Source organism: Numida meleagris, chromosome 2 (assembly GCF_002078875.1).
Source record: "Numida meleagris isolate 19003 breed g44 Domestic line chromosome 2, NumMel1.0, whole genome shotgun sequence".
Lineage (NCBI taxonomy): Eukaryota > Metazoa > Chordata > Aves > Galliformes > Numididae > Numida > Numida meleagris.
In genome coordinates, this window is record NC_034410.1 from 30,690,545 (window position 1) to 30,710,868 (window position 20,324).

General features: G+C 42.0%; 1 protein-coding gene across 6 annotated transcripts in view; it reads right to left on the reverse strand.

Moving 5' to 3' along the window:
- Nucleotides 1–20,324, reverse strand: part of RAPGEF5 (Rap guanine nucleotide exchange factor 5) — a 153,797-nt gene that overhangs the window by 89,449 nt on the left and 44,024 nt on the right. For all 6 annotated transcript variants that reach the window (XM_021385930.1, XM_021385929.1, XM_021385925.1 and 3 more), the window contains exons 7-8: nt 15,968–16,016; nt 985–1,061 (exon numbers count right to left, since the gene is read on the reverse strand). In XM_021385930.1, the coding sequence (XP_021241605.1) occupies nt 985–1,061; nt 15,968–16,016 (126 nt within the window). The remainder of the gene's footprint in view (nt 1–984; nt 1,062–15,967; nt 16,017–20,324) is intronic.

Below are 20,324 nucleotides of genomic sequence, written 5' to 3' on the forward strand. Positions count from 1 at the left end.
CACATACACATGGTCTCCATTCTGCCTGTGCCCTTGAGATGTCTGGCATGAGCCAGCTCACCTACAGAAACTTCCTTCAGACTCTTCTGTGCTTGAGAGAGCCTGCATCTCTAGAAGAGTACAAGTACTGCTAACATGGCTGCATAGAACAGGGTTGCCCACAGACAGCATTACAAAACCCATCTCTCTCACACACAGCTTTTTAGCTGGCAAAATGTTAGGAGCGATATCAGACACAAGAACTGCAAGTTGTATTCCTCAGGAGAAGAAATGGTGACAACTGGTGCAAAGCATAATGTTTTCAAGAGGAACAGAAAAAAAAACAGTCAAGTCTGGGATAAATCAATTTTAAATTAAAAACAATCAGTACCAATACAGTAAGCAATATAATTATGCACAGTTCGAATGCATGAACTGAATGATTGAATGAACTGAAGATTAATCAAAACAGATTCACAGAATCAACAGGGGTAAGAAATCCCACAATAAATTACTGAAGAATGCAGTTTTATTTCTTCTGAGTAATATCTAGAAGTATGTTTTTGTTGTAAATGGGGGCAGTTAAGGAAGGAAAGAAAGCGGTTGTTGCTTACACTCAAGTGACTCTTAAGTATCTTCATTTCATTGCATGTCTACTTATGGTGATTAAAATTCAATCAAAATGTCATATGCCCTTGCCTCTTAAAACACAACTCATTTTATTTTCACATCTGGTATGTGCTATGTGTATCATCTAGAAAGAGCAGAGAGAGTTTAAAAATGCTGTCTGATTTCAACATCGTGGGATTAATTCCCATGGTGACCATCAGTCTTATTCTAAATAGCCACATAAGACAAGATCCAGTAGACCTCTACTTCCTACGGCTCCCTGCTCAGAACACTGAAGGAAATCCATTTTCTAGTGCCAAACAGCTATCAAAAGCAGATCCTTCAACTTGTATACCTGAAAAAGTCTTTAAAACACCACTAATCTTACACAATTACCTGAGCATCAGAGGCACCCTTGAGCTCTTCCAGCCCTCTTATTTCTTGACTGCTGTTTTCTTCATTTTGATGAATTGCTAAAATAAGAAAGAGAATGAGTTAGAAGCAGGCATATTCAAATTCAAATCACAAGCAACACCAAAGCAGCACATGGCCCATTCTAGATCAAACAGGATGGCCATTCAACCAATGTGGTCCCAAGTTTAGCTTTCTAATCAAGTCATTGTGTAGTTTTGGAAAAACTCCTGTGTGGATTTTTTTTTTTTAATCTAGGCAGTAAAATGCAGTACTGAATAGTTATATTTCTGCTACTAAGTTATTCCTGATAAAGCAGTGGAATTCAAGGAAACTCCCATCTTTTCTATATATTATAACAAGACCCAGTGACTCATAAAGAATGAAAAACAGAAATCCCTTTATTTTCATTTTATTGCAGAAGGTCAACTCAGACTAAACAAAATAAGCAGATTTATCCTTCATCTCAGCCTTGGAAAATTCTTTATAAGCAAAGTGATCTCAATCTCAGCAAACACCACCATTACTCATGAAAGTCACCTCCTCCATCCCAAGATGTTTGAACCAGTCATCAGTCTGCATCTGAGCTGCCACCGCTTGTTTGAAGGCAAGCATCACCAGTCCTGCTTTGCCTTAAAATTACATCTGTGAAGTGAGGCTGCCTGGGATCTGACCACTGAACAAATCAGCGTGCAGGCAGCAGCAGAAGAGTTGGCAGGCAGCAGCCAGAGCCTCATCAGCCACCCTCACCTAAGCTCTCCTCAGCCTGACCCTTCAGACACAGCCAGGTTAGCACAGTCAAGCTGATGCATGGAGCTGGAGCTGTGAGATCTGGCATGGTGAGTCTGCTGCAGGCATGAGGCACAATCAGCTCAAGCCTCAGGCAGCATCCAGTAGCTTAAAAGAAAGGTGACTTTAGACTGTTCTTGAACTCTAGCTAAAGGATATGGATTTATTTTCTTTTTTTACTACAGGATTTCTGCTGACATTGCTATGTCAAATAGGGTACGGTGCTTCTTTCTCCCCCCTGCATAGTTACATTATAAAAAAATAAAATTAATATAGATGTAATTGCAAAAGGAGGAAAAGTCATTTTATCAATACAGTTTATTCTGTTCAGGAATCTTATACCAAAAAATTTCAAAAAAAAAAAACAACAACCAACAATCAGAAGTCTGGTACAAATCTTCACTGGGTTTGCTGACATCACTTCACTCTCTACAGCTGCCTGAAGGCAGGTTGTAGTGAGCTGGGGGTCAGCCTCTTCTCCCATATAACTAGCAATACGACTAGAGAGAATTGTCTCAAGTTGTGCCAGAGGAGATTCAGGTTGGACGTTAGGAAATACTACTTCCCTGAGAGAGTGGTCAGGCGCTGGAATGGGCTGCCCAGGGAGGTGGTGGAATCACTATCCCTGGAGGTGTTCAAGGAACGTTTAGATGTTGTATTGAGGGACATGGTTTAGTGGAAAATATTTGTGTTAAAAGCCAACCTCTAAAATTCAGAGCAAATGCTGAAAACATGGGGGTCAATCTTTAGCCGGAACAGAAAGCATTTATAATCTGGGTTAAATCACAGTAGAATTTAAACACAGACAAAACCAAAATGTGACTGCATCATTGCAATGTATCCATGTTCTAGGCTGGGAAAGTAACAACCCAATGAAGCCACAATCAGAATTACAGCCCCAAAAGCTCAGTGTGGCTTCTGCTTTCCTGTCTCAAGTTTCTCAAGGGGGCTTACTCCATCCCACCATGTCAGGGATTTGTGTAGCCCCTTTTTTTGTAGCCCATCTCCCAGCCTTCCTCTCCCCAGAGCTGTAACTGCACAGGGCATAAAGAGTTCAGGGCACTGATATGCCAAACACTGCTCAGAACAGCAGGCAAGAGGCAGGAGTATTGCAATGCCAGAAGGTGTTAATGAATAAAAACATTAATAAAATAATAATAATAAATGGTTGTTTGAGCAGTTGCAAATTGCTCAAGTCTGTATTAGCAGAAATACAGAGTTTCCTAAACTCTCACTTTCCCAGTTTCTCTTAAAATCAATTTGCTCTAGCCACAAATGACCAAAACACCTCTTCAGATGCTTACAGCTAATCATGGTGTTTCCAGAAGCCACCTCAAAGTAAATCCATGGGTCCAGGCAGCTTCTCCTAGGCGTGCTGCAAACAGCTGTCACGGGGAAATGATAAGCAGCCCACAGCCAGCTCCTTGTCACCATTGCAGGTGTCCCCTGCCCAGCACCAGCCCCCATACCTACTATGACCAAAACAAGTTGGCGAACCATAGAGGAAGGCACACACCAATGCTACCCTGACTGGCAGAACGTCAAGGGGACAGCATAGGAGCTATTGACAATACCAGCCATGGAGGGCTGCGGGGAAATGCATCTTTCAGCTAGCACAGAGGAGGAAGGTGCAGGTCTGCAGCCTGCACAGCACTAATATCCTTGGATGTTGAATAATTTTAGTGTGAGAAATTCGAAAGCTGATGAGAAAATGGCCTTGGTTAGTACATATTCAAAACAAACACATTAAAAAAAAAAACATTTTTGCCAGCAATTTCACAGCTCAGTTCTAAAAAAGCTGAAAAAGTTGACAATCCAAGCCCAGCTCTCCTTGGCTGCAGCATTGTTTAGACAGTGTAAGGAATGTAGGAAAGAACCAGTAAATATTTTCTTAAAGGAAAAAAAGGAAAGTCCCAGACCTCATACTGATGTGCTCCTGGCCCTCTTGGGAAGAAAGGAGCAGTCAGCCTCTTTTTCATGATGTTTCCATCACAAACTCAATTGTTGTGTCCTCTCTGTCTCTCATCCAGACACACGAGGACCAGACATGGTTTGAGCCCTTCAGCTGCATTCAGGGTAATACTTAAGTAATCTCACCATCAATACATTTTTTCCACCACAAGAATATGGCCCCTTGAAGGCTGAAGTGGCCACACTGGCAAATAACGATCCTTAATTCTATTTTCATGGTTCCAGTAAAAAAGGTTACTACATTTTGTCTATAAAACAAAGAAAAAATAAAACAACATAACTCTCTTAAGTATTCCTATCCAGTTCAAAAATGTACGTTCACATGGGTCATCAGACACACAAAAGAAACAAATTGCTGCATTTCCTCACCCAGTGCCATCTCACAGACAGCCCCTCAGTTCCCACCCAAGTGGGTGGAACAGAGCAGTGGACTCGGTACTACCCCAACAGGCTCTCATGCATGCAATACACATTCAGCCATAAAATGTAAGAATCCAAGGATAATTTCCCACTTATGGACAGCTGGCCTTATATTTTTGAATAAAAAGGCTTGACGTTGCAAATTCAGCCGTAGGAAACGCAACAGGAAGGTTAGGGTGGGATGGGAAAGTACTTCCCAGGGAAGTGTTGATTCTGGGACAGTTCCCTAAAATTGTAGCATGTACGCACAAAGAAGTTGTGAATTTTGTAGTTGGGCCAACCACGGCCTTCTCTGCCAGCATAAGCCCTGCTTCTCTCCCTATGACACAAACACTCCAGGACGTCTGACAAAGCAGCAGCTGCAGGGAAAGGCAAAGGCAGTTTACCCTGCTCTATCCGTATCTGCTTAATGTTATGTTTGGGTTCAGCCTTGAAACCAGAGACAGAAAAAAATGCAAACAAATGTGCTGTGACCAGTTCCCTTTTCTACCTGCAGCACTTCTCCTCCTTTGGTCAATAAGAGGGGTCACCATGAATGAAATAAAAAGATATTAAATGAGCATTAGCTTATTAACGTGCAGTTCAAATGTGTACATTGGCAAATTAGCCAAGGGAATTTGGGATGTTGATTTTTTATGATCACTTAAGGATCACAAGGGCCATCATCTGATCTGAGTTCCTTGTGTCCACATGGACCATAGCTGAGCTCTAGAGGATTCTTACATAAAACTAACATTGGAATGGAGAGTACTTGTAGGAGAAAGCTTTGTCCTTTAGCAATTTGACTTCAGCTCATTAAACCAGCAGAAAAAATAGCAAAGAAGTAAAAGTAAATCATACTGTACTAGCTATATCAGCAAGATCAGACATCACAAGGAGGTTAGAAGGGAGAGGGAACATAACCATGGCTGACACGAGAACAGAGCACAACCTTTGAGTCAACAGTATTATCTGCAGCTCTTCCCTGCTTTCATAGCCTTGCTTCAAAGTTTAAAGTAGATTTAAGACATAGGAAGAGATTTGTCTCCCTCAGCAGCACCACAGAACACCAAAGGGCTCTCTGCAGCTGGACCCAGTGTGCAGCACTGAGGTCCTCCCAGTTGCCCAGGGGAAGCACTCCACCTGGCTCTGAGGCTGCACAGCACGCTGCCCCAAGGTGGGCTGCTCTTCATGGCCCCAGACCTGAAGGTAAATAGTGTTTGATTTTTAAAAATCACATCATACAATTCGCATGATTGCATTTTTCACACATTGTGTTATTCAAATAGCAGCATCTTTCACCTAAGTGAAATTAAAGTTAAAAAAAAAAAGAAAAGAAAAATCCACCCATAAAGCAATTCCTGGAACCCAAAGCATTCCAATCTTCCCAGAGGCTTTGCTCTATTGTGCAGCAGCCCGGCATTCTTCCTCTGCTATAAATGAAGTTTCTTCTTTCTGCCCCTTCTGGTTGCCAAGATAACCTCCCTGAGACAAACCCCTGCGCTATCGCACGGGCTCTGCAGCCAGCCCGCCCAAACAATAACACCAGCAGAGGTGTGAACTTCCTCCCTTTGGCTCTACAGGGTGTGAACTCCAAAAGCTAATTATTTAAATGCTTCAGAGGGGACCGCCATCCCCACCAGCCATTTTGCTGCAGGACAGAGCAGCACGACAGGCATGGACATCTGTCCTCCATCCGTGGCCACTCCAAAGCCAGCTCAGCTCCCCACCCTGCAGGTTGTCCTGTATTCCAAGCCATAATGCATTTGGGGTTTGTGCAGCTGCTGATGGATTGCTGTAAGCTTGGCTGTGTTTGATGTCCTGGTTGAGAGCAGAGCACCCTGGCAGCAGGCAGCAGAAGGGACAGGGCATTTCTGACAGCCTGTAAGCTCACTATGAAGCCCAGCCGTGGCACCAGGACTGCCTGCCTTCTTGGAGCTCATAAACCTTGCCTTTGGCAGACATGCTGCTTACATTGCACTGCCCTGGGCTGCTCTCGAGACCAAGCCCGCTGAGCATCATGAGCCCCCGGGCACAGCCTGGCAACGCCTTCCAGCTAGGATGGAGATGTGCCCACATTGGTGTGGAGGCAGCTCTGCCTTTGCACTAAGCTTGGTCACCCCTTAGACTACGCTTTTCATACTTCAGCAGTGCACCTTCATTTCAAATAAGAGCACTCATTTACTACTGTTGTTCTTTAACCTGCTAACGTCCTCCAACATCAAACTACTTTGCCCTTTATAATATTTCAATCCTCCTACACAATTAAACTTTTTATGTGTATATGTAAGATGGATTTGTGTATATACATAACATATACGTACATGCACATATAAATACATACAGTTGGACTAGATGACCTTAGTGGTCTTTTCCAACCTTAATGAGTCTGTACACATTCATCATTCATATCCATAATTTCTTCTAGCCAATAAGGCACCAACATGCCCTCTGCAGATGGGAGGCACACAACACCTTGGTAGTGGTAAAGAGCCTAATTCCAAATAGAAGGATGCTGTTTATTTGACAAGCCAGCAGATTTTCCACTGTCTCATCCCCACCGAATGGTTATAGGCTGTTTTTATGTTCCTGTTCACTGCTGAAAAGACTTTGGAAGTCTCCAAGAAAACTCCCTTGGGGAAGCATCCAATGCTCTGAACTGCCAACAGCCTGCACCACTTGATTTATCATCCGCTCCTGGAAAGTTCACAACTTCCAGCATTCTTCTTATATCCCAAATTTTTTAAAGCATGTTTCTCTCTTTCAACCCCCCAAAGGAAGTTCATGATATGAAGCTTTTCAGAAATAGCAAAAAAGTGTTTTTTTCAAAGAGCACATAATTCTAAGCGCATTTCATGTTTTTTGAAAACTTTCTTATTTGAACAATAGAGCTTGTTGTTCTTCATGGAGGGGGTAGAGAGAGCTCCAGAGAGGTTCGTTACTATGGCAGCTCTGAGCTGTTTGACAGTGTTATAATGTTTGCTGATGCTTATTAATTTATCAGGGTGGAAAAAAAAAATGAATGGCTTGTATTGATTCCATCGGGGAAAATAAAAGCCACATCCTCTAGCTTACGTAACGCACTAGTGTTGAGAGGTGAAAAGGAGCTGAGCTTCAACAAACATCAGATTTGGGGGACCATGTTAAAGCAGACCAGGCCCTGACACGTACAGACTGCTGTATTTTGAGTCTTATTTCTAGATAAAAAGAGGAAAAACAACAAGCAGTGAACAACTCTGAAATTACCAAGAGCTGCATATACAGCACAGCGATAATCCCAGAAATAATACCCTCCAACTGAGAACTGGTTTCTTATTTACCATGAAACTGTGATCTTTTGCTAGAAATTACTGAAAAGAGAAAGCTTTTTAAGCTCATCTTTAACATGATTCCTTTTATTAGCAATATAAAATTTGCCTTTGAGCTTTCTCATTCCTTCCCACTACGTCTGCATACATATATGCAAATTATTGTGCAGATTTCCCTTCTCTGAGTACACCACATATCTCTGAAACAGTTGGCAGGCCCTTGGGGGGTGTCGCCCAGACAGCTGTGCAATCAGCTGAGTAAATCAGCTAATTAAAGAAACAAAGAGAATGCAAAAATTATTAAAGAGATGCCAGTTTACAACATCGTTCAGCACCTCTGTATCAAAAAAGCACAGCAAGTATAGGTTGGAATAAAGGTGCTTGTAAATTTGGGAATGAACTACTGTCAAAGGATGGCAGTTTCACTCCAACATCAATCTGGGATTCATGGTTTTTATTCTTATTTATGCATTGTAGTTTAATCCAATATAAATTAATTTGGCATTTTGTTTTAAAAGGATAAAAACAAGAAAAGTAATGTTGGTTTCATAACTGATTTCAGTATGTAAAAAATGGTCATTAACTTCTCCTTGACCTTAGGTGTAGAACTAATATTGAATTTGCACACAGGGTCCTCATTATGCTTGTCTAGCTTCCATCCAGAAGAAATAAGTTCCCAAGGGTCTTAGTGCTACAAGCCATTCCTCAGATCTCAAATAGGAAACAGGACTCCTAAAAATTATGCAAAAAACATTTCCTCTCATTGCAGAATTTATCAAAAGGAACAGATAACAGAAAGGGTAGGAATCTGAAATCTAAACAGAGCAAAGCCAGGCTGGTAAGAAAGGAGGCTGACAGATGTAGATTTGGTCTGTGTGATCCACACATCATTAAAGCACCGTTCCTTTTCACTGCATCTGAACAACCACAGGAAGGGCAAACCTCATTTTGAATGAGACTCAGGCCCACCTACATTATATAGCCATTGTAAATTAAAGAATGAGTAAAGCAACCAATATTTCCCAATTTCTGGCTCATAGCCAGAAGCCTTGGCTACTGCTCTTTCCACACCCTAGTACAATGTTTCTGCTAGAAAGTTCTGTTTATTTTAACTGACCCTTTCATCTAGTTTTGAAGGCCCATATTTCTTCCAAAAATGGCGGTGCATTGGAAGAATGGGATTTGTAATCTCTGGCTAAACTGGGGTGTGCTTCCTCTCAGATAACCAACCACCACCGATTCACCTGCAGGGTGGTTTGGTTTTCAATGCCTGACACACTGATACATACAAAGGAGAAGTCACATTTTACACGTGCTTTGTGAATGTATGAGCTCTTTTTTTTTTTTTTTTCCTTTAAATCAAGGAGAAAAGAAGTGCAGAATGTGTAGCAAACAATATAGGATTATGATAGGAATAGACAAAAGTGATAGTCTTCATAGCAACAGCAGCTCAAGGAAAACCATTCAATGGCTGAATGTGCAAAGCTTTACATTCTACCCACTGCATTTAGACATTTATTCTCATCAGCATATTTAAATAAAAATAATAACAAGCAGTAATGAATGCATCTCTAACAGTGTTGCTTGAAACAAGGTGCTGAAAAAGTGGAGGGGATCCCAACACATGATGAGCAGGCACGGAGAGAAGCTGGGGGCAAGTTGTTCAGATGGGGAGGTGTGGGCATGCACAAGGGACAGTGACAGAGCAGGCTGGTGCAAAGCGAAACACCGCCCTCTGCTCCATGGAAATACCCTATGGGCATGGCCAGGAAAGGAACAGGAAACAAAGAGGACTCTGAACAAATACATTCTGTGAGCTGTACAAATGCCTCTCCCAATGGACTGAAAACAAAGCATTCACCTAGGGACTGCATTTTGCACAATTCCTGTCTTTTTGACCTTACTGTGCAATCCCTTTCTGCATATTTGCAAAACATCTGTCATCTATGCAGCTATTTTGCATTGCTCATTTTTACATGCGTGCATCTTATAAATCATACAGAAATAACAATGCCCAAGTTCTGAAACAACTGCAAAAGGACTGGCTATCCCCTTGCCAAATCATAGGGTGCCACACTCCAAGTGGTCACCGAGCCAGCCACAGCACAGCAGAGCATGGTAGAGTGTGTCCTGGCTGCACAGCACTAAGAGTAGTGGTCCCCAGTGCCGGAGGCAGTCTGAGGCCACCTTCTTGGTATGCCTGAACTCAGGGGCAGTGGGAGAAACCCATAGGATGCATTGGGCTATAGGGGTGGGCATTCCCATCAATAAAGCATGAAACTTTTGGAAAGGATCATTTAAAGAAACCAAACAAGTTACCTCCCTTAGTTTAAGGCATTGTATTCTTAAAATACAATGTAATTTTTAAAATATTGCTGTTTTCAGGTATAACTTCTATGCTGAACCCCATTTCAAGGGGAAAAGTAAAGATAAAGTTACTGAGACCAATCTAAAGTATGACATTCCTGCACCTTTGACTGGCCACTACTCCAGGATAACTTATCATGCTATCTCCATTTTTTTCCACACATTTCACTAAGTTTGACCCTTCCTTTCACGACAAGGGTGCTTGAAGGAAATGTTGTAAAGAAATACAGTCTTATGTAAATGAACCCACTGCGAAGAGTCACAAAGGGACATAAAAGAGCAGCACGCTTACTGATATCAGTGTTGTATGCTTGTCTTTTCCCACCTTTCAAATTCTCTCAATTTTTTCCACGGGGGAAAATGCACACTTCTGTGGCACAACTGCCATTTCATTCTGTAAATGAAAGCAACTTCTTCCAGTCCCTAAGGTTTTTCAGTGGCAGAAAACTAGTGGCAATAAAATGTGCCCATTTCACACCAGAGATATTGTACACCCACTTGTTTACATGACCTGTGCATTCAAAGGATACTTAACGTGTTCCAGACTCAAACACAATGCTGAGCTTCTCCATTCTTCAGTGACCTTCATCATGTATTTGCAACCTCATTTTTCAAGCATCTGTATAAATCTAACTCAAATTCTTAAGGATATCTGAGTTGATATAACAACTCTGCTACAGGTAAGTAATAACACAACGTAAGACACTCATATAGCATGGACTAATTATTCTAATTCATTATTAGAGTAATTCTAATAATATTTCTAATTGTCATAGAGGAATGTTACCAGAAAGTCTCGCACGGATCTGTGCTACTTGAGGAAAAGGGTTGAATGGGAAAGACACAACTTCCTGAGCTAACAAAGCTGATAAAGCAGCGGAATGCTGCCAGAAGGGTCCCCAGGGCTCCTTCCCACACCACTCCCCACCCACTGATAAGAGCTGCCATCCTCGCTTTGCGCCTGTTCCAGCACCTCTCAGCCCTCTGAGGAAGGATCTAAAGATACTGAGTACACGGGAGGAAAAATTACATACAAAATCTAATATTGGTAAACGCAAACTCATTCCCATAGGAAAAATTGGATGCAACTGTATGCACACAACAAGCAGCTCTCTGTTACAGCTCTGAACCGTTTCATTTTCTACACGTAACGCTCAGTGGGGATCAAAAAGAAAAACACAGACAGAAAAAAAAAGGAGGAAGAGGATAAGCAATTAATTGATATGTTACCAAAAAGAAAACAATCACAAAATACCATAATACTCTTGCATAAACTGGGGTGTTTCCATGTTTTAAATACTGCATGCTGTTCTGGTTGCCTCATCCCAAAATAACATAATAGAAGATGAAGCTAAAATGATCAGCTTTAATGGAAGAGATTTAGAATGAGGAAGAAGTAGTTCTCTAGCTTGGAAATGAGACAGCTCACTGAGGATATGACAGAAGGGCACAAAACAGTAAGAAGATGGACTGGGGACAGGTAGTTCACCACTTGCATAACTGAACAGTAGTATCAAAACATCTACCATTGTGGGGATTGTGTTTAAAACAAACAGAAAAAAAAATGCTTTCACACACCTCAAACTGTGGGAGTCACTGCTACAAGATGGTCTGAAGTACCAGTGGGTTCAAAAAGTGATGTAACAAATCAGTGGTAAGAAAGTTCACCAGGGCCTACCCATCACAGCAGCATGGGCACAGCAAAATCCCTCTTCCACAGACTGGTGGATGCTGAGTCAGCACATCAGGACTGTTTGCACTTGGTCTGTTTCCCTGCCCTAAGCATCCTCTGTTTATCACTTACAGAGGGAGCAGAACTGCGTGCACTTTTAACCTGACCTGTCCTGGCTGCTGTTGCATTTCTAACCTGGCGATGTTGCTTCAGGTGTGCTTGAGCACAGCCATGCAGCAGCTGCGACGGCACTCAGGAGGTGGCACAGCTGCTGCCAGGAGGGTGAGCTGCTCACAACCTGCAAGGCTCAATCCCCACTGGTGAGCTCACACCATATCATCTGCCCTGTTCTTCTCAGGAAAGAGAGAAGAAAATCCCTGCCCTGTTTGTTCCTTTAAAGTCAAAGGAATTTGCTTGGCATTGCCATGGTGTGAGGCTCCTGCTCAGAGAGGCCCAACTTCTTGCTTGTGGACAGGATTAGCATGAGCACAGAGCATCCACCTGACAGACTTTGATCAGTTGTGATGTACCCGTGTAGCTCTGCCACTGGCTAAACCTCCAGCCTTAGGCTATTTGCTACATTTTCTCCCTGCTTTAGCTGCCTTCTCTAACACATAAGGAACATGTCATGAGCCATGACAAGCAATTGAGATAAATGCCAGCCCTTGTAAAGCTTCAGAACAGAGGCTGCCTCTCTGTTCTGCACCAGCACACTTGTGGTAGCAATCGCAAACCAGCAAGGTATAAATAAAGACAACAATTCTAATTGCCAAGTGCCTACAATTAAAAGCAAAGTTATCTTCTGCTCCAATTACTTGCTTCCCAAGACCTGTTACCAGACCAAAGATGACAGCATTTAATCTATTTATTTCTGATGTTAAGCAAGAACAATTTTAATGCATTTTTATATGCCACAGAGAAGTGTACAGGCTCACTTTCCCTTCATAGGTTACCTTTACTATGAGAGCTTCATTCTAGTGAAATATAAATGTGCTGTGTAGCCAATAGTGCAACTGAAGACCATCAAAACTTCAGGATTACACGCATCAATTTTACCTCTTTTGCATTACTTTGTTTTATTTGCAAAGAAACTACCAATGTTAAGTTCTCTCTGCATGAGAGCTCTCAAGCACCTGCCTACCTGCTTCCCCCTTGCTATCAGAATGCTATGGATGCAGCATACATTTGAAATATGAAAGGGGAGATCTCCACAGCATACAGGTTTTTCATGTCTCAGGTTCTGCACTTTTCCTTCAGCTATCTGACAGTTTTATGCTTGTTCTCTTGTTCTTCTACCCCACAAAAAAAAAAAAGACCAAAGAATACCTCTGGAGGAAAAGCATTCTCAGCCACATCTTGCAGACTTCACTTTCTGCTGACGTTCTCCATCAAGTCAGATCCTGTACCAGTAAGAATTTGATACCCTGCCCTACCCCACATCACGCTCATGGCCCTGTCTTCATTCGTAGAGCATTTTGTCAGCAGATACTGATAGTGTCTAAATCTCTGATCTGAAACAGCTGTTCCAGCCCAAGAACTGAAATAGCTGTAATTACTGCTTCTCATACACTGAATTTCTTCGACTGCTACATAGTAGCCCAAGCTTTATTTCACCGCTTGTTTCACCCTGATAACCGAAGGCAACACTTCCCCTGTCCAAGCACAGCAGACCTCAGAGGCTGGAGCCTATTCAGCTCTCACAGAGGAGGCTGCAGTTCTCATGTGCTTGTGTAGCACTTCTATGCAACATAACCCAGTGACTCCCACAACAGCTCTAGACAAGTAGTATTATAGGTTTTATCTGCCAGTTTTTCTAGTACAATTACATCACTGAAAAGTGCATCTCAAAAGGCAGAGGTATATCCAGAAGTAAGGTAATTCAGGAACAAACTACAGTCTTTATTTTAATTAAAAAAAAAACTTCAAGTTTTGCTCTTCCTGGTAGTGCTAGCCAGCTGTCTAGAGGAAATATTTCAAAACACCATAATTTAAAAACTACCAAACCATCAAAAGCAGCATGTAAACATCTGTACAGCAGCTCTAGGGTTCGCAGTGAGGACCTCAAGGACATCTCTCAGTGAAGGCAGGACCCACTCCAGTGCCCAGTGCAGTGGGCAGGACGAGGGCTGCAGCCCACGCTCAGCCTGGGACCAAACCAGGGCCACCAGCCCAATTGCCGTGTGCCACACTTTTTAAGCCAAAATAAACTCTTTGTCTCAGGTTTATTTCCTGGAATTATACAGAGTCTTGGACAAGGTTAGAAGAACGATATCTTAGAAAGATTCTGTTGCTTTTAGCTCCAAAAGCACTTTCTGTGAAATACGCTTCACTTCAGCAGGCACAGTGTACCACAGCCTGATTGCTCGCAGTAACTGCTATGCTGTGAACTCAACCATCAGCAATAAAATAAATAAGCATAATCAACAGCCCTAATTTTCTCTGTTCCTACTGAAGTAAAGGTATTAACATAAATTAGACCTTACAGTTAAGCCTGCTCATGTAGCCTTTTTTTAAAAAAAAAAAAAAAACAGTAGTCCAAGATGAGGCATAAAGAAATGCAAATTTCAAAAACAAATCTGCCTGGTTTTGGCTAAAACTGGCTAAAGAGTTGTCTTTCATTCAGATCTAATCTGATCTTGTTGGTGTTTCCATTAACATATTAGGAAGGGCCATGCAGCACTTCAGAGCTCTGCAGCGAGCTTTGTTTATTTAAGGCTGAGATTTTTAACTGAACCATTTCTATCTGCTCAACATGGGCTGCCATTCTACCAGCACAAGGGAGGTTCCAAGAACTGCCCTCCTTTCCCATTTTATCTCCTGCAGCTCATTCCCAATCCAGTTGCCCCCACCCCCTGCTGTAGAGACACAGCAGTTAATAGAGCCATCCACTGAACAGAAATGAGATGCTAATTCAGGTTAAAACCAACTCTTCTAGGGAATGGAGCTTTTATTCACGAACAGTTGCTGTAATAACATTTGCCAAAAGAAATGAAGATAAGAAGTAGGGACAGAGATTTCTTGGAGCTGTATAACTGCTAAGTAAAAGCTTCATGGAACTACACCTTTGACCCATTTTACAGCAAAACAAAAGGAATCCCTCAATCTCCCCTTAAAATACCCTCATTTTTTCTGCGCTGAACCAGAGCAGAAGCATTTCCATGTTCGGCCATCATCATTCAGGTGAGACTGGGCTGGCACCAAGTGAGGACAGCAGCTGAAGGCTGCTGACATTGCAAACCACCACAGCAGCTTCAGAAGCCAAGTGGTGCCACTTAGAAAAGTATTCAGCTCAAAATTCACATTTACATGTGATTACTTTCTGTGGATTTACAGGTGACCATGGATGTAACCTATGGATACTTCTAATTCTGGCCAAAGACGCATCACACTGCCTGAAATGTTTTTTTAATACGGAAGTATCTGCAGATATACCAGCCACGTCTTCTGGTGCCTTAAGTTTAAGGTGTCATTTTGCGTGTAGTGGTGTGTTGTGTATAATAACTTTTTGCTGTACTTGCAAGCAGCAGATAGACAGACGGATACAGATCCTATGACACCATATTATTAGCAAGTCAGAAAATAGCTCGAAGTGCAAGATCTATTACCTCAATTTCTAGCAGAATCACTGAAGTCACAAGAGATGCATGGTGAAATTACTCTCAAAGTCCTCTAAGGCTTTGGAAACATGCCAGTAATTTAAGTCAACTCCATCTCTGTTTTGGTCTGGCAATACGTTCATCTCTCCCTTTGCCACAGGCAGTTTGCCCTGACTGCACATTAACAGGCAAAGACACCTGAGAGTTAACCCCGTACAGGGGCAGGTCTGGTCACATAGGTTTGGTTAGTTCCCATACAAAGCCAGCGAAGTGACTGTGCTGATAAACCCTGACAGAGGTGAATGACCATGGATTTCAGTACCTTCACACTGTATCAAGAGCACACGCTGTAATGCTCGTACCTTTCCCCTTCTTCTGGCCTCATAACAGAGAATTGCTGCTACAGTCATTGGGGTGCATCAGGCAAGACCTCAGGAAAGAAAGCCTTCATGCACAAAGTTGGCCTTTTGCTTAGGATAAAGAAATGCACCTGGATCAGGCAAGTAAAATACAGCAAAGATGGCACGAGATACTGTGCCATTCAGCAAACACAGGGAAACTATCAACTTATTTGTCTGTTATAAAGTGCAAAGCCAGAGGTAATAACAACATCAGCCAGCAAGAGGCCCGAGTTCAATTCAAGTGTAGCACTTGGATTTTACCAGCTAGGCCATTAGATGTGATGGGAAGAGAAGCTAAACTTCACACTAATTGCACACTGCTCTGTATGCAGATTCTCCTGTGAGAGGGGAATGAGCTCCATCTTTGCATCCCAATCTTAACAGGACAGCAACAAAAATACAAATACTTCAACAACAAAAGGGAGCAATGTTACACAAACCTCTCCAAAGTCCAGTCTGACTCACCTGACTTCCTCGCTTTCAGGGCAATGACAGCAGCCAGCTCTCTCTGAACCTAAAATACCAGGAAAGGAAATGATGGTTATTGTTACTGACATGCAGTAAAACAAACAAAAAAAGCAACGTTGGTAGGATAGAGTATCAGCATTTTAGAGCTGTAAACTGCAGGTGGGGTTATGCAGAAAGTTCTGAAACTGCAGTTGCTTTTCTAGGAAATCTATTTCTTTTTTCAGCTGGGAATTCTGTGACAATGATTTTGTTTCAACCTTAATTTAATGTAAATATTGCACCTTCCTTAGGGAATGGCTAATTCAGTAGCTTGACCTGCAATTTATTTGTGCAGCATATCTCCTTTACAAGCACGCACTTAAGGCTTCTTCCTTTCCCTGTTAAATGTTTATTTTATCTCTTCTGAGCACCTTTGTAGCCTTGGACTTCTGCACAACTGCAGCACAGGCACATTCCCCATGCTGGGGTTTGGCTGAGGTTAGTGGACAGAACTGACATTCACTTTTGCAGCCTTCAGGAGGGAGCAACCTCTCCTACTTGCACAGCTGACCATTTCAGGATGAAAATTTAGCTCCAGGTGAACACCCAGAAATAGGAGCTATCTGGTTTCCAGATTTGCAGGCTACCTTACCAGGCTGCGATGAAATGACTGCCATGCCAGCCAGCTCCCTCTCTCAGCCTCTTGTCTCTGTTTTTCTGTATTCCCTCTATTTTCCCTGTAATCTCTATGCTACCAGACAGTCTCTTTAGCCACCTCACCCCTATAATCTTTTCCCTCCATAGATCTTTTCCTTTTTCAAAAAAAAAAATTACTAAAATTCCACATTATGTATATCACATTTATGCTGTATACTTCTCACTGCCATCATCTGCCTCCCTGCAGCTGCCTTGAGCGCTCTGCACTTGAGGACCCACAGAATCCCAGATGCTCTCCTGCATATACCCCAATCCTCCCTTCCCTCTGCCACATCCACTTCTCCCAGCTCCCCTTCTTTCCCAAGGCAGCCCGCCCTGAGAATAACAAAAGAACAGTGGAACACTCCAACAGTTTTTCTAGGGATTGTCTTATCCCTCTGTACAAAATCTCCGACACAGCATGATAGCTGTCTCATCTAACAGACCTGTGCACAGCCCAAGGCTATCCTGAAGTGGGAGTTTTGGCATATGGTTTCTGAGATAATGTGAAATTTAAAACGTCATTTGCAAGACATGGAGTATGACCAGAACTATGTCCATGAAGAGCCCCCGTAGTAGCACAGTCACTAACAACAGTCAATATCCCACTCATGACTCTGAAGAGAAGTTTAAAAGTGTGAAACCAAAATAATCCATTTTATATTGCTCTGAGCAGAAAGAAGACTGCTGTGGTTACCCAGAGAAGACAAAATTGCACGAGACATCTCAGGACAATGGTAACCCTGCATCCGCTGATCGGATACACAGCTGCCACCCAGCAGCCCGCTCCACGTAGGGCAGAAAGCAGTCGTACCAGAGGCCACATCCTTCCTCCATTTGCATCCTTCCTTCCCTTATGGCAAAGGAAGGGACAGCTTTTTTGCTGTCTTTGCAAGGTACAAGGACCTTTTCTACTCCTTGTTGCTGCCCCATGGAAAGGGACCTACTTTTCTGCCACTCCAAGCAGGAAAGTATGAAGGCAGTGCCACAGATCTCAAATGCTGTCCTGTTTCCAGCACAATTGTGCAAGCTGGCAATATCACCTTCCCTTCCTTCCTTCCTGTACACTCGTTCCCATGTCTGGAGAACTGTTAATCATGTTTAATGTAAGCACAAACTGCAAGCATGATAGGAAAGAACATTTGTTTTTTGGCAAAACATCTTGCGTGCTTACTCGCAACAATTAATATACACAAGTAATAACGCACACAAGCTATCCAGAGTTAGAGAGAGATTTTCCATAAAAGCCCAAGTCATTTCTGAATAACCCCAGCAGCACTTCCCTTGGCTAAACTGCTCAGACCTCACGTTCTTTGTTAAGCTCAGTGGGAGGTATCAATGCCAGTGCCCCAGCCCTAGTCTGTTCTCCCAGGTGCAGACAATATGAAACAGCGCACTGATGTCTCATCCTTATCTTTTAGTGTTTAAAAAACACATTATCTCAAGATTAGCCTTAGGAGACATAACAGTCTTCAACAGTTGTAAACATACCAATTAGTCCAATCAAACAGAATTGGAAAAATGCAAATCTCTTCATGAGCATAAAAAAAAAACCAAACACCACCTTCTCAGAAACAGGAGAAAAAAAACAGCATTGTGGCATCCTGCTATTCTATCTACAGTATTACTTCCACTTACAAGGTAGAACTTTCTAAGTTCGAAAGACAATGTTATCATCACAGGCAATAACACAGCACTACTTTTCTATATTTTCTCTACATTAAGCAAAATATCTCATTGGTTAGTGTGTGCCAAAAGTGCAGCTGGCTTTGAACTTAATCTGACCAAAAACATTAAGCTAAAACAGGGGGAAAAACTGCCCCTCTAGACTTAACATTAAGTAAAATGTTCCTTCCTCAAAGGGCTTCATTCTGCCTGTCTAGGCTCCCTCTCACAGGATTCATTCCAATCACAGAGAATTGGTACTGTGGAGCATCCTTCTGGATTTGCCTGGTGTCCCTAGATTTCATAATCTACATGCTTTTGTCTTTTTTAGCGCAAATGCACTTGACATCTCTGCTGGACATGCAATTCCTATGCATCATTACACCAATGGAAATCAGTGTACAACATTCATTCCTCACTGCACACATGCCACACATTATCATACTTCTCCCTAATAGGATTTCAGTTACTGCTTGTTTGACAAAATCGATAGTCGCACATCACATCACAGATAATAATCTAGACTCAAAGTAAAATATATATTCAAACAAGAGCTATACCTACCACAATAAATTGAGATACTAAATACAAAAAAAAACTTGTTTATATGTGTAGCTTGTCACTACAAAGTGAGCACTATCTAAATAGTAACCCATCTTGAGTAGCAATGCAGGTGTCAAGACTGATTCAGCCTGAAGACTAGCTCACCACACTGTATTTACGGAAATATCATTATTACAGTCAAAAGAGAATGTTTTGTGTGTGTTGTAAGTGCCTTGCCACATCTCATTCAGTTTTCTTTTTGGAATATAAAAGAGCATGAGTATCCATACAGAGCGGTACCCACTTGTATGTCTGCTTCATCAAATACATGTGGAATATTTATATGGTTAATCTTCCATCCTCAAAAGACAGAGATGGCTAGAAAAATGTAAAGTTTAATTCACACTTTTGTACCTCAAATAATCACAGTATGACGGACTCCAAATAAATGTAGTACCTGAATGACTTCTTAAGGTACCAGGAAACTGTATTTCCGAGATGCACTGCATTAACACCTCAGTATGTTCTTCTATCTTATCACAAGGTGATGCAACAGGAACACTCAGACACATCTCAAAGTGCTCTGGTTTTACCAGATGGTGCTACAAGACATTTTAGATGAAGCTCCTTTTTTGGGACATGACATAGAACACACTGCAGCTCTGGAATGCTTCTTTAAACCCAGGAGCGATCCTTACATTTTCTTAAATGTTCATTACAATGGAGTATACGATGAGAGCATAAAGCTGAATACATTCCATTCAGTTACCTTCACGGACTCTGCTTCTTCCACTGAAGAGCAAATAATAAAGAAAAACCATGACCAAATTAGCTTCTTGTATTTTGTATCTGACTCTGCTCTTAAAAGAGGTGTATTCCATGCATTATGTACAAATTAAGATGACAAAAAAAAACCTTTGCAGTTTTCTCGAACTGCCCTTCTGATTTGGCACCATTCACCTCAGCCATCACTATTATCTTCAATGATCTCCACAGTCATTGTTTAAAACCAAGAGTGCATTTCCTTACCTAACCATTTCAACTGGCTGAATCATCTTAAAAAAATGCAATTTGTGCAGTGAATGGGAGAAGTGGAGTTACACAAAAGAAACAACACCTGGTAACAAAGAATATTAGAGAATAAGTAACAAGAGAAAGGCCAACAGAAAAAAGCTAGAATACAGTAAAATAAGAGAGGTGAAATGAGGAATTCTCCAACCTTACGCAGGTGTCTGTGCCAGTCACTCTCTACTCCCTTTATAGAGACTGAATACATTACCATTACAGCTTAAGGCATGATTGCTTTTCGCAAAAGCAGACTTCCAAAGTAAATCACACATTCGGCATCCTAAGAACGCCTGCTTCTACTCCCTGGCTCCATGGAGTGCCTGGGGAAACTAGCTCAGAGGTAGATGCCTGCCACACGGCCACTTGTATTTAGGTGAGGTGCTTTCTACCCTTTGCAACAGCA